Genomic DNA, 17091 nt, shown 5'->3' with positions numbered 1-17091 from the left:
AATAAAATAAAATTCAAAAATTCAAAGTTGGTTTATCTTAGCATATGTCTTCCCAGGGGAAAAAATACTATATTGTCATGACCTCTTAAACTTAGAATCAGGTAAAGGGATGCAGATTCATTATTCATAAAAAGTTCAGTGTTTCTTATCACTTTATGTTAAAAATGTATTTTATTTTATTTTATTCCAGCTTTAATGAGGTATATTTGACAAATAATGTTATATAAATTATAAGTGTATATTGTGATGATCATGTGTATATATATGAAATGTGAAATGTTTATCACAGTCAAGTCAGTTAACACATCCGAGACCTCACGTATTTACCTTTTGTGGTATGTGTGGTGAGAACATTTAAGATCTACTCTCTTAGCAAATTTCAAGTGTACAATACATTGTTGTTAAATAGTCATCATGCTGTACATTAGATTCCTAGAACTTACTCAACTTATAACAGAAAATTTGTACCCATTGACCAATTTCTCTCCATTTCCTTCACCCCTCAGCCTTTGGCAACAACCATACTACTCTCTATTTCTATGAGTTTAACTTTTTAAGATTCCACATATAACTGAGATAATACAGTATTTATCCTTCTCTGTCTGACTTATTTCACTTAGCATAATCCCCTCAAGTTTCATCCATGTTGTTGCAAATGGCATGATTTCCTCATGTTTTTAAGGCTGAGTAGTATTTCATTGTGTGTATTTTCTTTATCTGTTCATCTGTGGATGAACACTTGGATTGTCTCCATGTCTTGTCTATTGTGGATAATACTGCAGTGAACATGAGAGTGGAGATGTCGCCTTGGCATATGTTTTTGTTTTCCTCAGTTAGATACCCAGAAGTAGCATTGCTGGATATGTAGTATTTCTATTTTTAATTTTTGGAGGAGCCTCCACACTGTTTTCTTTTTTTTATTATACTCTAAGTTCTAGGGTACATGTGCACAATGTGCAGGTTTGTTACATAGGTATATATGTGCCATGTTGGTTTGCCACACCCATCAACTCATCATCTACATTAGGAATTTCTCCTAATGCTATCCCTCCCCCAGCCTCCCACCCACTGAAAGGCCCCAGTGTGTGATGTTCTCCACCCTGCCACCCTGTGTCCAAGTGTTCCCATTGTTCAATTCCCACCTATGAGTGAGAACATGCGATGTTTGGTTTTCTGTCCTTGTGACAGTTTGCGGAGAATGATGGTTTCCAGCTTCATCTATGTCCCTGCAAAGGACATGAACTCATCCTTTTTTATGGCTGCATAGTATTCCATGGTGTATATGTGCCACATTTTCTTAATCCAATCTATCATTGATGGATATTTGGGTTGGTTCCAAGTCTTTGCTATTGTGAATAGTGCCGCAGTAAACATACGTGTGCATGTGTCTTTATAGTAGCATGATTTGGGATTATGTGTGTCTGTTGGCTTCATAAATGTCTTCTTTTGAGAAGTGTCCATATCCTTTGCCTACTTTTTGATGTGGTTGTTTGTTTTTTTCTTGTAAATTTGTTTAAGTTCTTTGTAGATTCTGGATATTAGCTGTTTGTCAGATGGGTAGATTGGAAAAATTTTCTCCCGTTCTGTAGGTTGCCTGTTCACTCTGATGATAGTTTCTTTTGCCATGCAGTAGCCCTTTAGTTTAATTAGATACCATTTGTCTATTTTGGCTTTTGTTGCCATTGCTTTTGGTGTTTTAGTCATGAAGTCTTTGCCCATGCCTATGTCCTGAATGGTATTGCCTAGGTTTTCTTCTAGGGTTTTTATGGTTTTAGGTCTTACATTTAAGTCTTTAATCCATCTTGAGTTAATTTTTATATAAGGTGTAAGGAAGGGATCCAGTTTCAGCTTTCTACGTATGGCTAACCAGTTTTCCCAGCACCATTTATTAAAAAGGGAATCCTTTCCCCATTTCTTGTTTTTGTCAGGTTTGTCAAAGATCAGATGGTTGTATATGTGTGGTGTTATTTCTGAGGCCTCTGTTCTGTTCCATTGGTCTATATATCTGTTTTGGCACCAGTACCATGCTGTTTTGGTTACTGTAGCCTTGTAGTATAGTTTGAAGTTGAGTAGCATGATGCCTCCAGCTTTGTTCTTTTTGCTTAGGATTGTCTTGGGTATGCGGGCTCTTTTTTGGTTCCATATGAACTTTAGTTTTTTCCAATTCTGTGAAGAAAGTCATTGGTAGCTTGATGGGATGGCATTGAATCTATAAATTACCTTGGGCAGTACCTCCATGCTGTTTTCAATAATGGCTATGCCAATTTATATTCCCACCAATGGTGCACAAGGATTCCCTTTTCTCCACATCCTCACCAACACTTGTTATCTCTTACCCTGTTGATAATAGTCATTTTAACAGGTGTGAAGTGATATTTCATTGTGGTTTTGATTTGCATTTCCCTAATAATTTGTAATGTTAAAGAGCTTCTCAACACCTTTTCATGTACCTGTTGGCCACCTGTATGTCTTCTTTGAAAAAATGTCTATGCAGGTCATTTGCCCATTTTAAAATCAGATTATTTATTTCTTGCTATTGAGTTGTATGAGTTCCTTATATATTTTGGATATTAATCCCTTGTCGTGTATATGGTTTGAAAATGTTTTCTCCCATTCTGTAAGCTACTTTTTCATTTTGTTGATTGTTTTCTTTGCTGTGCAGAAGCTTTTTAGTTTGATGTAGTCCCACTGTTTATTTCTGCTTTGGTAGCATGTGCTTTTCGTGTCATATCCAAAAAAAGCAGTGCTAAGACAAATGTCAACGGAGCTTTATCCCTATGTTTTCTTTCAGTAGTTTTACAGCTTTAGGTCTTACATTTAAATCTTTAATCCATTTTAAGTTAATTTCTGTGACTGGCCTAAGATCCGGGTCCTAGTTCATTCTTTTGCATGTAGATATCCAATTTTCCTAACACCATTTATTAAAAAGGCTATTATTCCTCATTATGCATTCCTGACACCCTTGTCAAATATTACTTGATTGCATGTGTGTGAGTTTTTTTTTATGTAAACCATTTTTATTTTATCATGGAACTCTTTTGGGCACCATTATTTCCGTTAGCATAGAGGTAGCTTCAGTTAATATTCTATAACAAGGCAGTAAATGCCCCATCAAGTGGAAATTCTCTAGTTCAGTTGTTGTTATAGAAAAATACTCACAGTCTTTTGCCATCAGCCCCGATGAATGCTCCACACAAAGGGCTATGCAGTGACTAATTCATCTAGACTAGCACTCCAGGTACTACCCTATACTTTGTGGGCTTAGGTGATTTTACTAGTTCCCATTTAGCATGTTTAATTAACATTTCCTAAAAGAGCAGATTTACATGCCTTCAGCTTCATAGTACTAGAAAGGGGAAACATCCCAGTCAGATGCAGTACCCATTTTAATAAGACATTTGGGTAAAGGAGTTCAAGTACCTTATATAAAGCTTGTTTAAACATCCTAAATTTTATAATTCTGTTAATCTGTGTGCTTTTATATTCTGGTCCCAGGCCTTTTCTACCCCCAGACCATTTTACCTTTTATGGTGAAAAAGGGTTTGGGTTCCCAGCAGGGAGTTGCATCTGTAAGACATATGAGAGACAGCAAATTTGGTAAGGCTTCTTAAATAGTCCTATGATTCTGTGGGAGGGGCACCCACGTAAAAGGGGTCCACTTAGCTCCCAAATTTACCATGACCTGGCTAATGGGTGTATTTGTTGGGAGGATATCCCAGTCATCATAAAGCCAGTCCAATATGGCTTGCATATGAAGGATATTAACTGCTTCACCTGGGGTGGTTCATTTGGTATTTTATAGGGAGAGTTGGGCAGTCCTCTTCTCAGGGCAAGCAGCCCTTACAGTGTCACTTATCCAGTTTACTAGGCTGATTGTTCTCTTAGGAATAACCTCCTATGCATTTGGATTGCATATACTTATTAGTGATTAGTAGTGAGCTGTGAGTCTTGCATGAACCCAAACAAGCTCTTAAATTCTGTAGCATTTAAATTTAAGAATTTTGTCCTTAAAATGGTTATTTTTACAATTCACTAAAGATTTTTTAAGAAGCTGATGATACCAATCTATGAAATGGAACAATTCCCTTACATTATACATTCTGCTTTTTAATGGTTACTTGGTTTTAGCCTTTCTCCATATTGACTATTTTTTTTGGTAATCACAGGGCTCAGAGTTAACTTTTGTTGCACTGGCCTAATTGTTCCCTTTATTTAGTTTTATTTGTATACTTTTTCCTTCATTTTAAAGCAACCATTAAATAGTTTTTAACTAGTGGAACAAACTATTTTCCTTTTTTAAAGCAAAATCAACATCTTTGTGTTTCACAAACTTTACCAAAAATGTATTTTATGCTCCCACTATTTTAACTTTTAATAATTCAGATTTCCAGTGAAAATAAAAACCAAGGGTTTAACATGACTTTAAGATTTTAAATTACTGGAGAGAGTTTTGAGATTAAATTTACCAAATTAATTTTATCACAGATTACTAAGATTATGGGAATTAAACGACATCTGAGCTAACTTCTACCAGTCCAATGGGCACTTTTATTCTGCATGCCTGTTATATCTGTATGCTTTTATGTGTCATGTGGAAATGATATTTCACTACCAAACTGCATGAAAGAGCTCTAATCAAGTAACTTTTAAAAAGCTACTTGATTACCACTGTATCCTTTATGCTTTTGATATCCAGGTCTGGCACATAATAGGTACTCAATAATTGTTTTTTAATTAATAAATAGAAATACCTGGCTAATTTTTTTGTGTATTTTTAGTAGAGACGGGGTTTCACCATGCTGGCCAGGCTAGTTTTGAACTCCTGACCTCAAGTGACCTGCCTGTATCAGCCTCCCAAAGTGCTAGGATTACAGGTATGAGCTACCATGCCCAGCCTCAAAGGATATTTTATTTGCTTGTTTAAAAAGCAATTCCCTTTCCTACTTTAGATAATTAATAAAAGTTACAGGAGCCATCAAAAGGTGAAGGAGAGAGCTATTATCCAAGGCCTTTTCGAAGAGAAAGAGCTGAATTTTTGAGATATCAATCTGAAGAATGTCAAAGAGATAGGTCATAGAATTTAAAAATTAAAAACTTCTTGCATTAAAAATAAGTCAATATTTGTAATAAAATCTTGTTTTAACTAATTAGTTTTGTATTAGTGTATTTTTTAATATTAAAGACCTGTCTCTAGAAAGACTATTATGATTTCTTCTTAATCATAGCCAACTGAATGACACAACCCCTTTTTTAAAAAAAATTTCTTTTTACTAACCTTATTATGACTTACATAGACTATTCACATGCTTAGACTTTCTGTTTTGTCCTAAATATCCCTCTTTCTTGAACAACAAAGCCATTTTATTTTAGGACAAAAATTCACATGTGGGTTTATTTCTGAGCTCTATGTCCTGTTCCATTGGTCTATTGTCTGTTTTTATGCTAGTGCCTTACTGTTTTGATTGCTATAGCTTTGTAATATAGTTTAAAATCAGGAACTGTGATGTCTCCAGCTTTGTTCTTTCTCAAGATTGCTTTGGCTATGTGTGGTCTTTTGTAGATCTATGCACATTTAAGATTATGTGTTCTATTTCTGTGAAAAATGCCATTGAACTTTTGATAGGAATTGCCCTGAGTCTATAGATTGCTTTGGGTAGAATGGACATTTTAACAACATTAATTCTCCTGATTTATGATTATGGGATACCTTTTTATTTATTTGTGTGTTCAATTTCTTTCATTAATATTTTATAGTTTTTAGTATACAGATCTTTCACATTCTTGGTTAAATTTATCTTAAGTATTTTATTCTTTTTGATGATGTTGTAAATAGGATTGTTTGTTGTTAGTGTGTAGAAACACAGCTGATTTTTGTATGTTGAACTTGCATCCTGCAGCTTTACTGAATTTATCAGTTCTAACATTGTTTTTATGGAGTCTTTAGGGTATATATATATAAGGTCATGTCATCTGCAAACAGAGTCAATTTTGCTTCTTTCTTTCTGATTCGGATTTTTAAAATTTCTTTTTCTTGCCTAATTGCTCTGGCTAGGACTTCCAGTACTATGTTGAATAGAAGTAATGAGAGTGGGCACCCTTGTCTTGTTCGTATGAATAATTTTCAAAATTGTGGATTGACATAAAAATTGGCTGGTGCTACCTACGGCCATAACTTCAGTTATAATGTCAACATATTTCCATTTATTAATTCAAAAACAATTATTCAGTACCTATTATGTGCCAGACCTGGATATCAAAAGCATATGGGATACAATGGTAAATAACAGAGAAAGATCAACTGTTCACATACCAGACTTTCCATTTTAGCGTACAAGATGGAACAAGAACCTGCTTCCCCTTTGTTGAAACTTACATTTATGTGTCCATTCTGGATAAGTCTTGCAGAAAGTTTGATGAACACTGTCAAGGATGTACAGAGTAGGGTAAAGCTTAGGCACAGGTCGAGGGCTTGAAGTGTCAGGTGGTACTCTTCGTAGTGTGGTGGGTCCACACAGGCTAATGGGAATTTTGCATATGGATAAGGAAAGGTAACTGCATAGCCAAGGTAATTAGTCCCTGCAATCCCTGAAAATGAATAGAAGCAATATGGGCCCAGGAGAGCAGATTCCAAGGCTATTGCAAAATGAAGTGGACATCCCATAATGCTCAGAATCACAAAGGTGAAAGTAGCTTCCCACTGAAAATAAAGCAAAAATAAATTGTTACTTTGGGAACAAAATATTTCAAAAGCTTCTTAGCAATGTGAAGAAAATAAAAGAGATGCTGGCTATGAATCTCTCCTATTGGAAAATGAGGGAGAAATCAATCACGACTCTCTCTTTATATTTTCATTTTCCCTTAAAAATGTCCCTTGTATTTTCATTTTCTTTTTTTTTTCACTTTTTAAGTACCAGGATACATGTGCAAGATGTGCAGGTTTGTCACATAGGTTAACATGTGCCACAGCGATTTGCTGCACAGATCAACCTATCACGTAGGTATTAAGCCCAGCACCCATTAGCTATTCTTCCTGATGCTCTCCCTCCTGCCGCCTTTCATTTTCAATCTACACCAGAGGAGAATAATATATCAGCCAACTGGGGCAAAATTTAAATTAGTTCAATTCAACAAACGTTTAATTATGTGTTTCCCATCACATGGAAGCAACTAGTCTGGGTTGGGAAAAACAAAGATGAGTGAACAAAATCCCTGCTCAAGGTTCTTGCTACTCAGCTACTCAGGATGTGGTCCATCATTCAGTAGCACTGATATCCCCTGGGAGCCTGGCAGACATGCAGAATCTCAGGCCTCACCCAGATCTACTGAATCAGAATCTGCATTTTAACCAGATCTCTAGTTGATTTACATGTACATTAAAGTTTGAGAAGCCCTGTGTTAGCCATGGCAATAAAATTTATAATCAGATAATGTAGTCTTTTTGTATCATGGGATTATCTGGTTTTATGCAGTTGAAATGCAAGATAGCATAGACTTTTCATCCTTTTTTAGAAGGAGAGGTACCAAGAAGATTGGAAGGAGATTCCAGATTAAGGAGTTGAGAATTAAAAATATATTACTAAAAGCAGAGAAGCCTATAGATCCATTTCTTCAAAATGAAATTTAGGAGCACTAACACAGGCTCTGTCCTCCCCAAATACAATAATCATCACAGGAACTTGTAGAAAATATTTGGAGCAGGGATCAGATAAAAATTATTCGGGGCTGGGCGCAGTAGCTAATGCCTGTAATCCCAGCATTTTGGGAGACTGATGTGGGTGGATCACCTGAGGTCAGGAGTTTGAGACCAGCCTGGCCAACATGGCGAAACCCTGTCTCTACTAGAAATACAAAAATTAGCTGGGCATGGTGGCGTGCACCTGTAGTCCCAGCTACTTGGGAGGCTGAGGCAGGAGAATCACTTGAACCTGGGAGGTGGAGGTTGTAGTGAGCCGAGATCATGCCACTGCACTCCAGCCTGGGGGACAGAGTAAAACTCTGTCTCAAAAAAAAAAAATCTTTTAAAACAGAGTTTATTTCTGAAATCCATTGTAGTAAGGCATCAATTAGACCAAATTCAATTCTAATTGGAAATCATATTTTTTATGTTCCATCCTGAACTTAATAGTGATTTGACCTTCAAAGCCACTCTACCATCCTACTTGGCATCGGTATATTTACCAGGTACCTCTGGGTCCACTCTCTGTAAGCCAACAGTAGAAGCACACCAGTTGTGATGGCCTGTGACAAGAAAATGGAAAAATAAACATCCACCACAGAAGGTACCTCTGGAAAGAATTCAATCTGTCTCACAGTTTGACAACTTTATCATGAACTTGAAGGAACAGAAAATGACTCAGTGGATTTATGGCTCTGATTTCCTCCTCATCCGTGGAAAAAAACTGTGATGACGAGGAAAGTAAGCCATTAGTGTCATAAAGACATGATTCATACAAGTTCATTTTTTGATTCTCTATGTTGCCTTTGCCATCAGAATCATCACCTCCACTACTGTAAGGTGTCACCACGATAATAGCTTGGCTTTATAACCCTTGCCATACATTTTATTTTGATTAATTGTCTATTGTTCACCTTTCTCACAAACTGAAGAAACTGTAAATGGAAGGAACCAGAATGGAAACTTGTCACAAAACCCTGAAGCGACTTTCTCTTTTGCTATTTGCTTTCTTTTGAGATTCCATAGCCTCAGCCTGCTGGTGGGATGCAAATACACGATCCCCTTTTCTCAAATAACAAAGATTATCATTAGAATGAATGCATGATGTGGCATTTATTGTTCTGGGTACAGTGGTGTCCAGGCTTTCAAAAGAGAGTTTTTCTTTATAGTCTCTGTTGAAGGAAAAAGGCCCAAAGTGTGGAATAGAAAATAGTTAAACAAAAGAGGGAAGAGTGTCACCAGAATTTAGCAGCGGATAATGAAAAAAATATATTCCTGGCTCTTTGATTCAGCAACAGATCTGATGGAGGAGACCTTTGTGATCACTGAGACTGGAAATAGCTTATTCTTAATCCGCATATATTATTTGTTCTTGGTTAATGGCTCTTTTGAGGTTGAGCAAGAAAGAGGAAGAGATGTGCCTAAAATAAGATATAGAATATGGACAGCTCTAAATATAGTACAAGTTAGCTTTTGACAGAGAAATAAGCGTGACTGTATGTACACAATCAACAAAGTTAAGGAGGAAAAAAAATCAGCATTTTTACCCACATGGTTTTGTGGTATGCTGCTTTTGTAGCAGCTGGATGTGGCATATTTATTGTTTTGAGACTTAGCTTTTTCATTTTCCTGGCATATTTTATTTTGAATGTTGGATTTAGAGAATTTGAGAGAGAGGGAAACACACACGCGCGCGTGCGCGCGCACACACACACACACACTTCTCATGTAGCTGAGCCTACAATTCCAGACTTGGCATCGCCATACCATAAAACTCCCATGGATAAAAACAGAACCATCTGTAGTCAAAAGGGGTTCCTGGCTTGATTCTGCAAGAGGAAAGTTTCCAAGGGACCCTATGGAGGGTGAGCCAGCATAAATAGTACAAGAAAACAAAAGAATTATTAAGAGCAACTGTAACACCGGTGCTGTGGGGTAAGCCTGGGGCTTTCTGTGCTTTGGGAGGCATGGCCCTCAATTGACACATCACTCCTCTGTCAGAGAGAGAAACACTGAAGCCAGATAAGCAAGGGAGACAGGCTCACGCCCCTCTGCTGGTTTAACTCTGAGTAGATAGCTGACATTATCAGATGCTGAGATTCCAGGTTGCCTTAACTACTTTGGCATGAGCTGTTTCTTTCCTTTCAAAAAGTTGAAAAATGCTGCAGAATTTCAGTTGCCTGTTATTTTTGTAGCCGCCAGCTTGAATTTTGCTTTGTTTACATAAAACTTTGAAAAAGATCTTTCATGCAGTAGGCTGAGTATGAATGCCTTCAGTAACTTGTTAAATCCACCCTGCAAATTGAAAGGCAGCTCAAGAGGTTAGCGCACCCATCTTTATTGGTGCTCCCCGCCAGACATGGGAGATAGAATAGGGCTATTTTCCCCACGATGCGCAGACTTCCCCTTTTCTTTCTTCCATTTCTTCTTGAAAATTATATTTTTAGATAGGGAGGAGAAAAGAATGAAAAAGGAAGAGATTTGAGGGTAGGCAGGACAAGTCAAGGGGAAGAGAAAATGTGAGAGAGGGAGTGTCTGAGGGGGGAATAGTTGGCTGAAGAGGAGGCCAGGTTGTGAGGAAGGGGAGAGTGGAGGCTGTGTCTGGCAGTGAGTGGGGAAAGAAGAGAGGGCCCCCATCCTGCACTCGCCTCCCTCAGCTCTCCTTGACATGCTGCTGCCTTGCTTTCTGGGCGCTTCCAGGGATATCAGCTGGGTTTTGCAACAATTGCTGCTAACACTTTGATTGCATGATCATTGTGAACCCTCCCACTAAATCTTTAAATTGCCTAAGTAGAGGACGTAGTTCCCAGAAGTAGATGAATTGAAGGAAGCAGGGAGCCCTCACAATAGAAATAGAAACTTTAAGAGGTATCATATTAATATGGTTAATTTATTCACTTACAAGCATCTATTATGAGTCTACTGCAAACAAGCAATGTGCTAGGTACTGTGCTGATAAAGTAATAATAAATGTTAACATGTATTGAGTGAGTGTTTAATATATGTCGAACACTTCACATGTGTTAACTCATTTAATCCTCACAATGACCTTATCATGTAGATATCCTCCCACTTTTAAAATGAGGCACAGAAAGGCTAAATAAGATGAACAAGATCCCCAAATAGTAATTGTACAAATAGTGGTTCTGACTGTCGCTGGAATTTACAGTTCAGGTGTAAAAATAATGCACACACGAGAATGGCTACAACACTAGGCAAGAAGGATGAATGTTTTCTGCATGAGAAGAGCTCAGAGATAAGGTATCACTTACAGGGGAAACATCGATGATAAAGGCACCATGGAGAAATAGGATCTGAAGTGGGTTTAAGGATGGATGTGATTTCAATGGGAGGTGACAGAGGGAGGGCAGCTCAGTCTGTGGGAGCAGCATGTGCAAAGGTGGGGAAGTGGCTGCCATGCTTAGGGAGCAGGGAGTGAGGAGTCCACACTGAAAGGAGGGCCAGTTCTTGGCAGAGAAGAGTAGAAAATCAGGATTGAAAGCCAGGTAATACCAGGGTGAGAAGGACCTCACAATGCAGGCTAGCAAGTCTGAACTTTGTTTAGGGACAATGAAGCAACGTGAAAGCTTTTTGAAGGAGCTGTAGCCTGACTACTGAAGGGGTTTAGAAAGATGAGCCAGTTGTGTGCACACTAGATTGGAATACGGGGAGGCCTAGACATCTCTGTAGAACCCTGGTCTTCAGATTTATTTTTTCAACTCTAGCCACAATAACGAATACATTTTATGTCATAGTTATAAATATTTTTATATCTGACCAAAATAATATGTAACCCTCATTATGCATCATATGCATTATGATGCATGTAAAAGATATACAAATTTTGGTCAGATATAAAAAATGTGGTGCATTCTAATATTATCTATTCCATTCCATTCCACTCCACTCCACTCCACTCCACTCCACTCTACTCTGTTCTCTTCTCTTCTCTTCTCTTCTCTTCTCTTCTCTTCTCTTCTCTTCTATTCTATTCTATTCTATTCTATTCTATGCATTTATTGTAAATACTGCTAGCTACTCAATAGATTGATTTTATAATTCACTAATGGATAGATTCCCACAGTTTGGCTATCAAAGTTACCTAGGCATAAAATCTGAGAAGTGATGGCAAGTGGTAAGGGGGTATAGAGTGAGATGGAAAAGGAAGGAATGCATAGGGGTATGCCTTGTAGGAAAAATTAAAGTTACATGGCAACTGATTAGAGTAGGGCTGGTGTTAGGCTGTAGGGCATTGCTGCCTGCAGTGTGGTCCTAGGACCAGCAGCATGGGCATCCTCTGGGAACTCATTAGACATGCAGACTCTCAGGCCCCACCCCAGACCTGCTATCAAGATCTGCTAATGATTTGTATGCACGTTACAGTTTGAGAAGGGATAGTTTAGAGGAACAGGTTGAGTCAAAATCACTCCAGTATTTGGAATTGAGTTACCAAGACAATGACAGGGAAGTTGGAGAAGAAAAAAAATGGTTTTGGTGACAAGATGATTAATTTGGTTTTAGACAAGTTGGCCTTAAAGCAGCTTAGGATATCTAAGTGGAAAAATGGACCATTGACATAGATTATTTGCTTGATCAAACTTTAGTCAGGTTCCTGAACCTTCTCCTAGGCCCATCTGTGTACTTTCTTGTAAAATCCAGTTTGAGCACAAGAACCCTGCTGCTGATGAGTCAGTTTAGCAAGAACCCCCCCTAGTCTCAATATCTGATCACCCTCTATAACTAGTCAGATTTCTCCTCCTCCCCCATCCCCACAGTGATGTCTGATCACCCTGGCCTGTCTTCAGCAAGAAAACTGGTAGGTCTGTATAGCCAGAATCCCCCTTGCCCCTGATATTTCCTGTTAGTAATTTTCCATCCACTGACTTTTACCCTTATAGCTGCTTCTCAGCTATAAATTCCCATTTGCTCATGCTGTGCTTGGACTAGAACCTTGTTCTATATTGATGTCTCTTTTTCCCTATTGCAATAATCCTGAATAAAATTTGCTTTTATTGCTTTAACTAACTGTTCAGCTCTGGTTTTTCTTTGACACCATCAGGCAGTTGGAAGACATGCAACTGTGGAAGCTGTAACAGACGTGCATGGTCATGTAATCAAGCCCCTTCTGTAACCATCAAGGAAGGGGCAGAACTTCCATTGAGGAAGACTGCAAAACTAAGTCTAGCGTGACCTTTCTCCCAAATTCCCTTCTCTAAGCAGGGCTCTGGGTGCAGCGCTGCGCTTGCCATTGGCCAAGTCACTGGGCTGTCCAGCCCTCAGGGCCTGTGTTTAAACTCATTGCACTCCAGTCTTTTCATCAGAACTTGATCTACAAGCCATGTTTTCTAGAATTAATAGAACTCATTCCTTATGGTATTATGATCTCCTCACTGAATACTTGCTAGCAGCTGATGCTTTTAAATAACCTAGCTCCAAAATTCTAGGAAAATTGCTTGTCATATAAATGTCAAAATGGAACTAGGGAGTCTGAGGACCAATCTATATGAAGTACTTAGAGAGTCTTGAATGAAAGGCTTTGAACAAATTCAAAGTACTGTATCATATACAAAAATCTCTTTCTTACAAGTCCCCAAGGAAATATGGAGTCATCTGTAAAAGGAAATGTTAATATGGTTGAAATGTACAAATCTTGTCACTGGAGGAAGACATACTTTGGAGGCAAGTTAAGAAGTGATTGGTAAGGGAGCTTGTGGAATGAGTCAGAGACTGTTTGAAGTTCACCCTGATCAGACAGAACTGTGGTTCAGTAGGAAACTCACTAGTAAAAAAACATAACGTTCGTCCAAATTTAGACATTATTGAAAGACTGAGCATTTGTATTACTTTCCTTCGCATGAGGATTTTTTCCTGCACTAGTATAATATAAATACCACCCTGACCTTTAGTCCTTGCAACCTAATTGGTATTCAACTGTATAAGAAATTCTGTACCAACAGAACGGAGGGTATGAGATTCATTCACTCATTCAACAATACTTATTGAACAATATTTATTGAACACAGAGTTTGTAATTCCCTTTGTTCCAAGTTCTTCAGATACAGCAGTAAACATAATAGAAAAAACAATCCCTGCCCTTCTACAATATACATTTGTTAGAGGAGAGGGGAATATACAAACAATAAATTGAAAAATTATATAGTATCTTATATGCTAATAAGTGTTATGGGAAAAAAATAGAGCAGGGTATCAGAGATTGGGAACACCAGTTGGGATCAGGGGATTACAATTTTAAATAGTATAATGGGAGCAAACCTCCGTAAAAAAGTGATGTTTGATAAAGAATTAATCAAGAATTGAAGGAGACTAGGGAGTGAGCCAAGTTCAGGAAGAGGCTTTAGGCAGAGGGCAGGTAGTGCAAAGGCCCTGAGGCAGAAACACATCATGGCATGTTTGAAAACTGCAAGGAGCCAATGTGATGGGAGAGAAGTGACCTAAGGGAAGAGTGGTAGGAGATGAAGTCCAGGAAGTAACAGGATGGAGAACTCAGCAGGTTACGAGGGAGTAGGATAGGAAAATGAGGCGGGTGACACAGGATTAAGAACAAAGGGCTTGAACAGAGAGTAGGGCACAAATGAAAGGCATAGTATTAACTAGCATTTGAAGAGGGCTTTAAAATTGGCAAAGCTCTTTATTATACAATCTTTGTTTAAATTGTGTGCATTCTCATGTGCATCTTAGGGTTGGACAGTTTTACACGTGGGCTCTTTTTATCTGTAAAATTCCCCATTTTACAGATAAAGGGAATGAGGAACTGGCTGGCTGAGGGTCCTGCTTTTGACCTCCTACCAAGAACATCAAAGTCAGGACTTGAAAACAGGTCCACCTCTCTAAATCCTTTATCTCTGACTCCATTTCCTGATGCTGCCACCTCTGAAATCAAACAGTTACCAATTAACTATGTGCTGGAGACACATCATATCATTTCTCCGGGCCTAACTGGTAAAAATAGATGTTTGGCCTAGAACAATACATTCAATCATCTGTAATCTTAATCAAAACCACCAATATTTGTTTAATGTATTATGTTGCAGTCTGAAAGGATAGGCAAACAGCTGTAACAAAAGAATGTAGGGTTGAACTCTAATCATGATATTGTTAAACTTTGTGAAATCAGAATTTTTTAAAAAATTAAATGAAATAGAAAATATCAGAATATGTTTCACATAGAGGGTAAGTACTATTTTGAGCAACTTTTGTTTTATAGATATATAAACATCTACTATACATGTATATACATAATAGATGTAGATATCTATTTATCTAGAGAGAAGAATGTAGATGTATTTATGTACATTCTGGGTCCTCACCTAAAATATTTTTCTGACTCTGAGTCACCAAAAAAAAGTTTGGAAGCCACTTGAATAAGTGTAACTGCCATCTCTGCATTCCAGTAGAACTTAAACAAATATTTCTTTGAATGAATTGTGGTTTCAGGTAGGTGTTGGAGAAAAGAAGGGAAGATCAAGATTGGGGTGATAGATGCAAAAGAATGTATTGAAAAAGAAAAAAAAACTGAGAAAGAGAAACATAACCCTATGGTTTCCTCATTCCATCGACTCTCCCCATAATCCCACTGGCTTCCATCTATCTGCACACATTCATCAAACCCCACTAGACCAAGTTCCTTTAAGATGAAGACCTTGTTGGATCCTTCATTGTAACTCAACGACATAGGGGGCTATTCATAAATATTTATCTAATAAGTAGATTAAAATGTATATTTCCTGAGGTCTAGTTTTTAGGTGGTATCTCAGTTAAAGTTTTAACTTTTTAAAGATTTAAGATACTATCTCACACAACAGTGGCTACATTTTGTTTGTTTTGAGATGGAGTCTTGCTCTGTCACCCAGGCTGGAGTGCAGTGGTATGATCTTGGCTCACTGCAAACACTGCCTCCCAGGTTCATGTGATTCTCCTGCCTCAGTCTCCTGAGTAGCTGGGATTACAGGTGCATGCCACCACGCCTAGCTAATTTTTGTATTTTTAGTAGTGATGGGGTTTCAGCATGTTGGTCAGGCTGGTCTCGAACTCCTGACCTCGTGATCCGCTCCCCTTGGCTTCCCAAAGTGCTGGGATTACAGGCGTGAGCCACCGTGCCCGGCCGAGTGGCTACATTTTAATAGAAGATTCCTTAAGATCAAAAAGCTTCAATATTGAATTCTCCAGTCTCCAGTGGTGTCAGGCATCACAGGAATCAATGAGAGAAGGATTTGTTGGACAGGTGGGTCTCTGTAACTTCTCTTAAATCATACCAGCATGGAAGCCAGTTACTCCCAAGACTAGATGTGCCCATTTTTTTTTTGGTTGGAGAGCTAAGGGACCAGGCCAATCGTTTATCTGTGCAATGATTCAATGAGCGCACACGGAGTACTACTTAGTGTCGTACGCTGTACTTGGCACATGTACTTTCCTAGTGAATTGTGAAGTCCATCTTGAATTATTGAATTATTTGAATTATTTTCAAATAATTGAAAATTATTGAGTTATTTTCAGTTCAAACAGTTGCTTGCAACAGAAAGGTGGAAAAACAAATATTTGGGGTTTGTAAATTTTGGGGCCATGTACATCTTAGTGTTTGCAATGAAAGCATTAGTTTGAAAATTATTTTACTTTGTTCTCTATTTTAAAATTACTTTTCAAGGTTTATGATTTTTTCTAAATTCAAAATTCACATTTCAAAAGATTCTAATTTCTTAGCATATCAAGTTAAGAGGATTCAAATAAAATAACTTTTTAAGAATTTCTTGAGCAGCATGTCATTAAAAATACATAATATACATGTATACATGATAAAACAATATTAAGATCATTTTTATACTTAAAATGCAATTAATAGAAATCAATGTTCCAAGGCGGATTCTGATTTTTTGTGGAATTTTGACTTCTTTGTATTGTTAGAACAATTTAAAAGGATATGTTCTTCTGTTTTCCCTTTCCCTCCCACCTTCTTTTATTTTCTCAATATATTTAATAAACTATTTTCATACCAAAGCTCCATTCCAGATAGGACAAGCAATTCGAACACTCCATCCTGTGAACCAAGGCTTGTAAGAAAAGACAGGGAAGAAAGCAATAACTCCAGAGCATACACTGAGGATCCCCAGAGTAACAAGAATCCGGCCAGCAGCCTGGTAGAGGCCCTTCATTTTCCTTGGTGGCTTGAGGCCTTGGTCTCAAAGATGTTTTGTTACCAAAACATGAGCGTATGACAGGCCTCAGTAAATAGAAGTTTCTTAGAGACAGTAGCCATGACACATACGAACTGTTGATCTACTTGGAAACAAGATTCTATTTGTTTTACCAAAGATGAAATGTACTCAAATAGTCCTTGGCATAAATTTGACACAATAAATTCTAATAACAATTTATTTAAGAGAAAGAGAGAAAAAAATTAT

The 17091-nt window shown here is 37.7% G+C and overlaps 1 protein-coding gene across 1 annotated transcript; it reads right to left on the bottom strand.

Annotated features, from left to right (window-relative positions):
* Positions 1-3525: 3525 nt before the first annotated feature.
* Positions 3526-16842, bottom strand: TMEM212 (transmembrane protein 212). The gene is made up of 4 exons (XM_003831939.2): positions 16684-16842; positions 8179-8238; positions 6374-6697; positions 3526-3567 (listed from the first exon to the last, which is right to left on the bottom strand). The coding sequence occupies exons 1-4, from the start codon at positions 16840-16842 to the stop codon at positions 3526-3528; spliced, it is 585 nt and encodes a 194-aa protein (XP_003831987.1).
* Positions 16843-17091: the final 249 nt, after the last annotated feature.

This window comes from Pan paniscus, chromosome 2, assembly GCF_029289425.2.
Source record: "Pan paniscus chromosome 2, NHGRI_mPanPan1-v2.0_pri, whole genome shotgun sequence".
In the NCBI taxonomy this organism is placed as follows: domain Eukaryota; kingdom Metazoa; phylum Chordata; class Mammalia; order Primates; family Hominidae; genus Pan; species Pan paniscus.
Note: the sequence above shows the minus strand (reverse complement) of the source record. Positions and strands in the feature narration are given on the sequence as shown.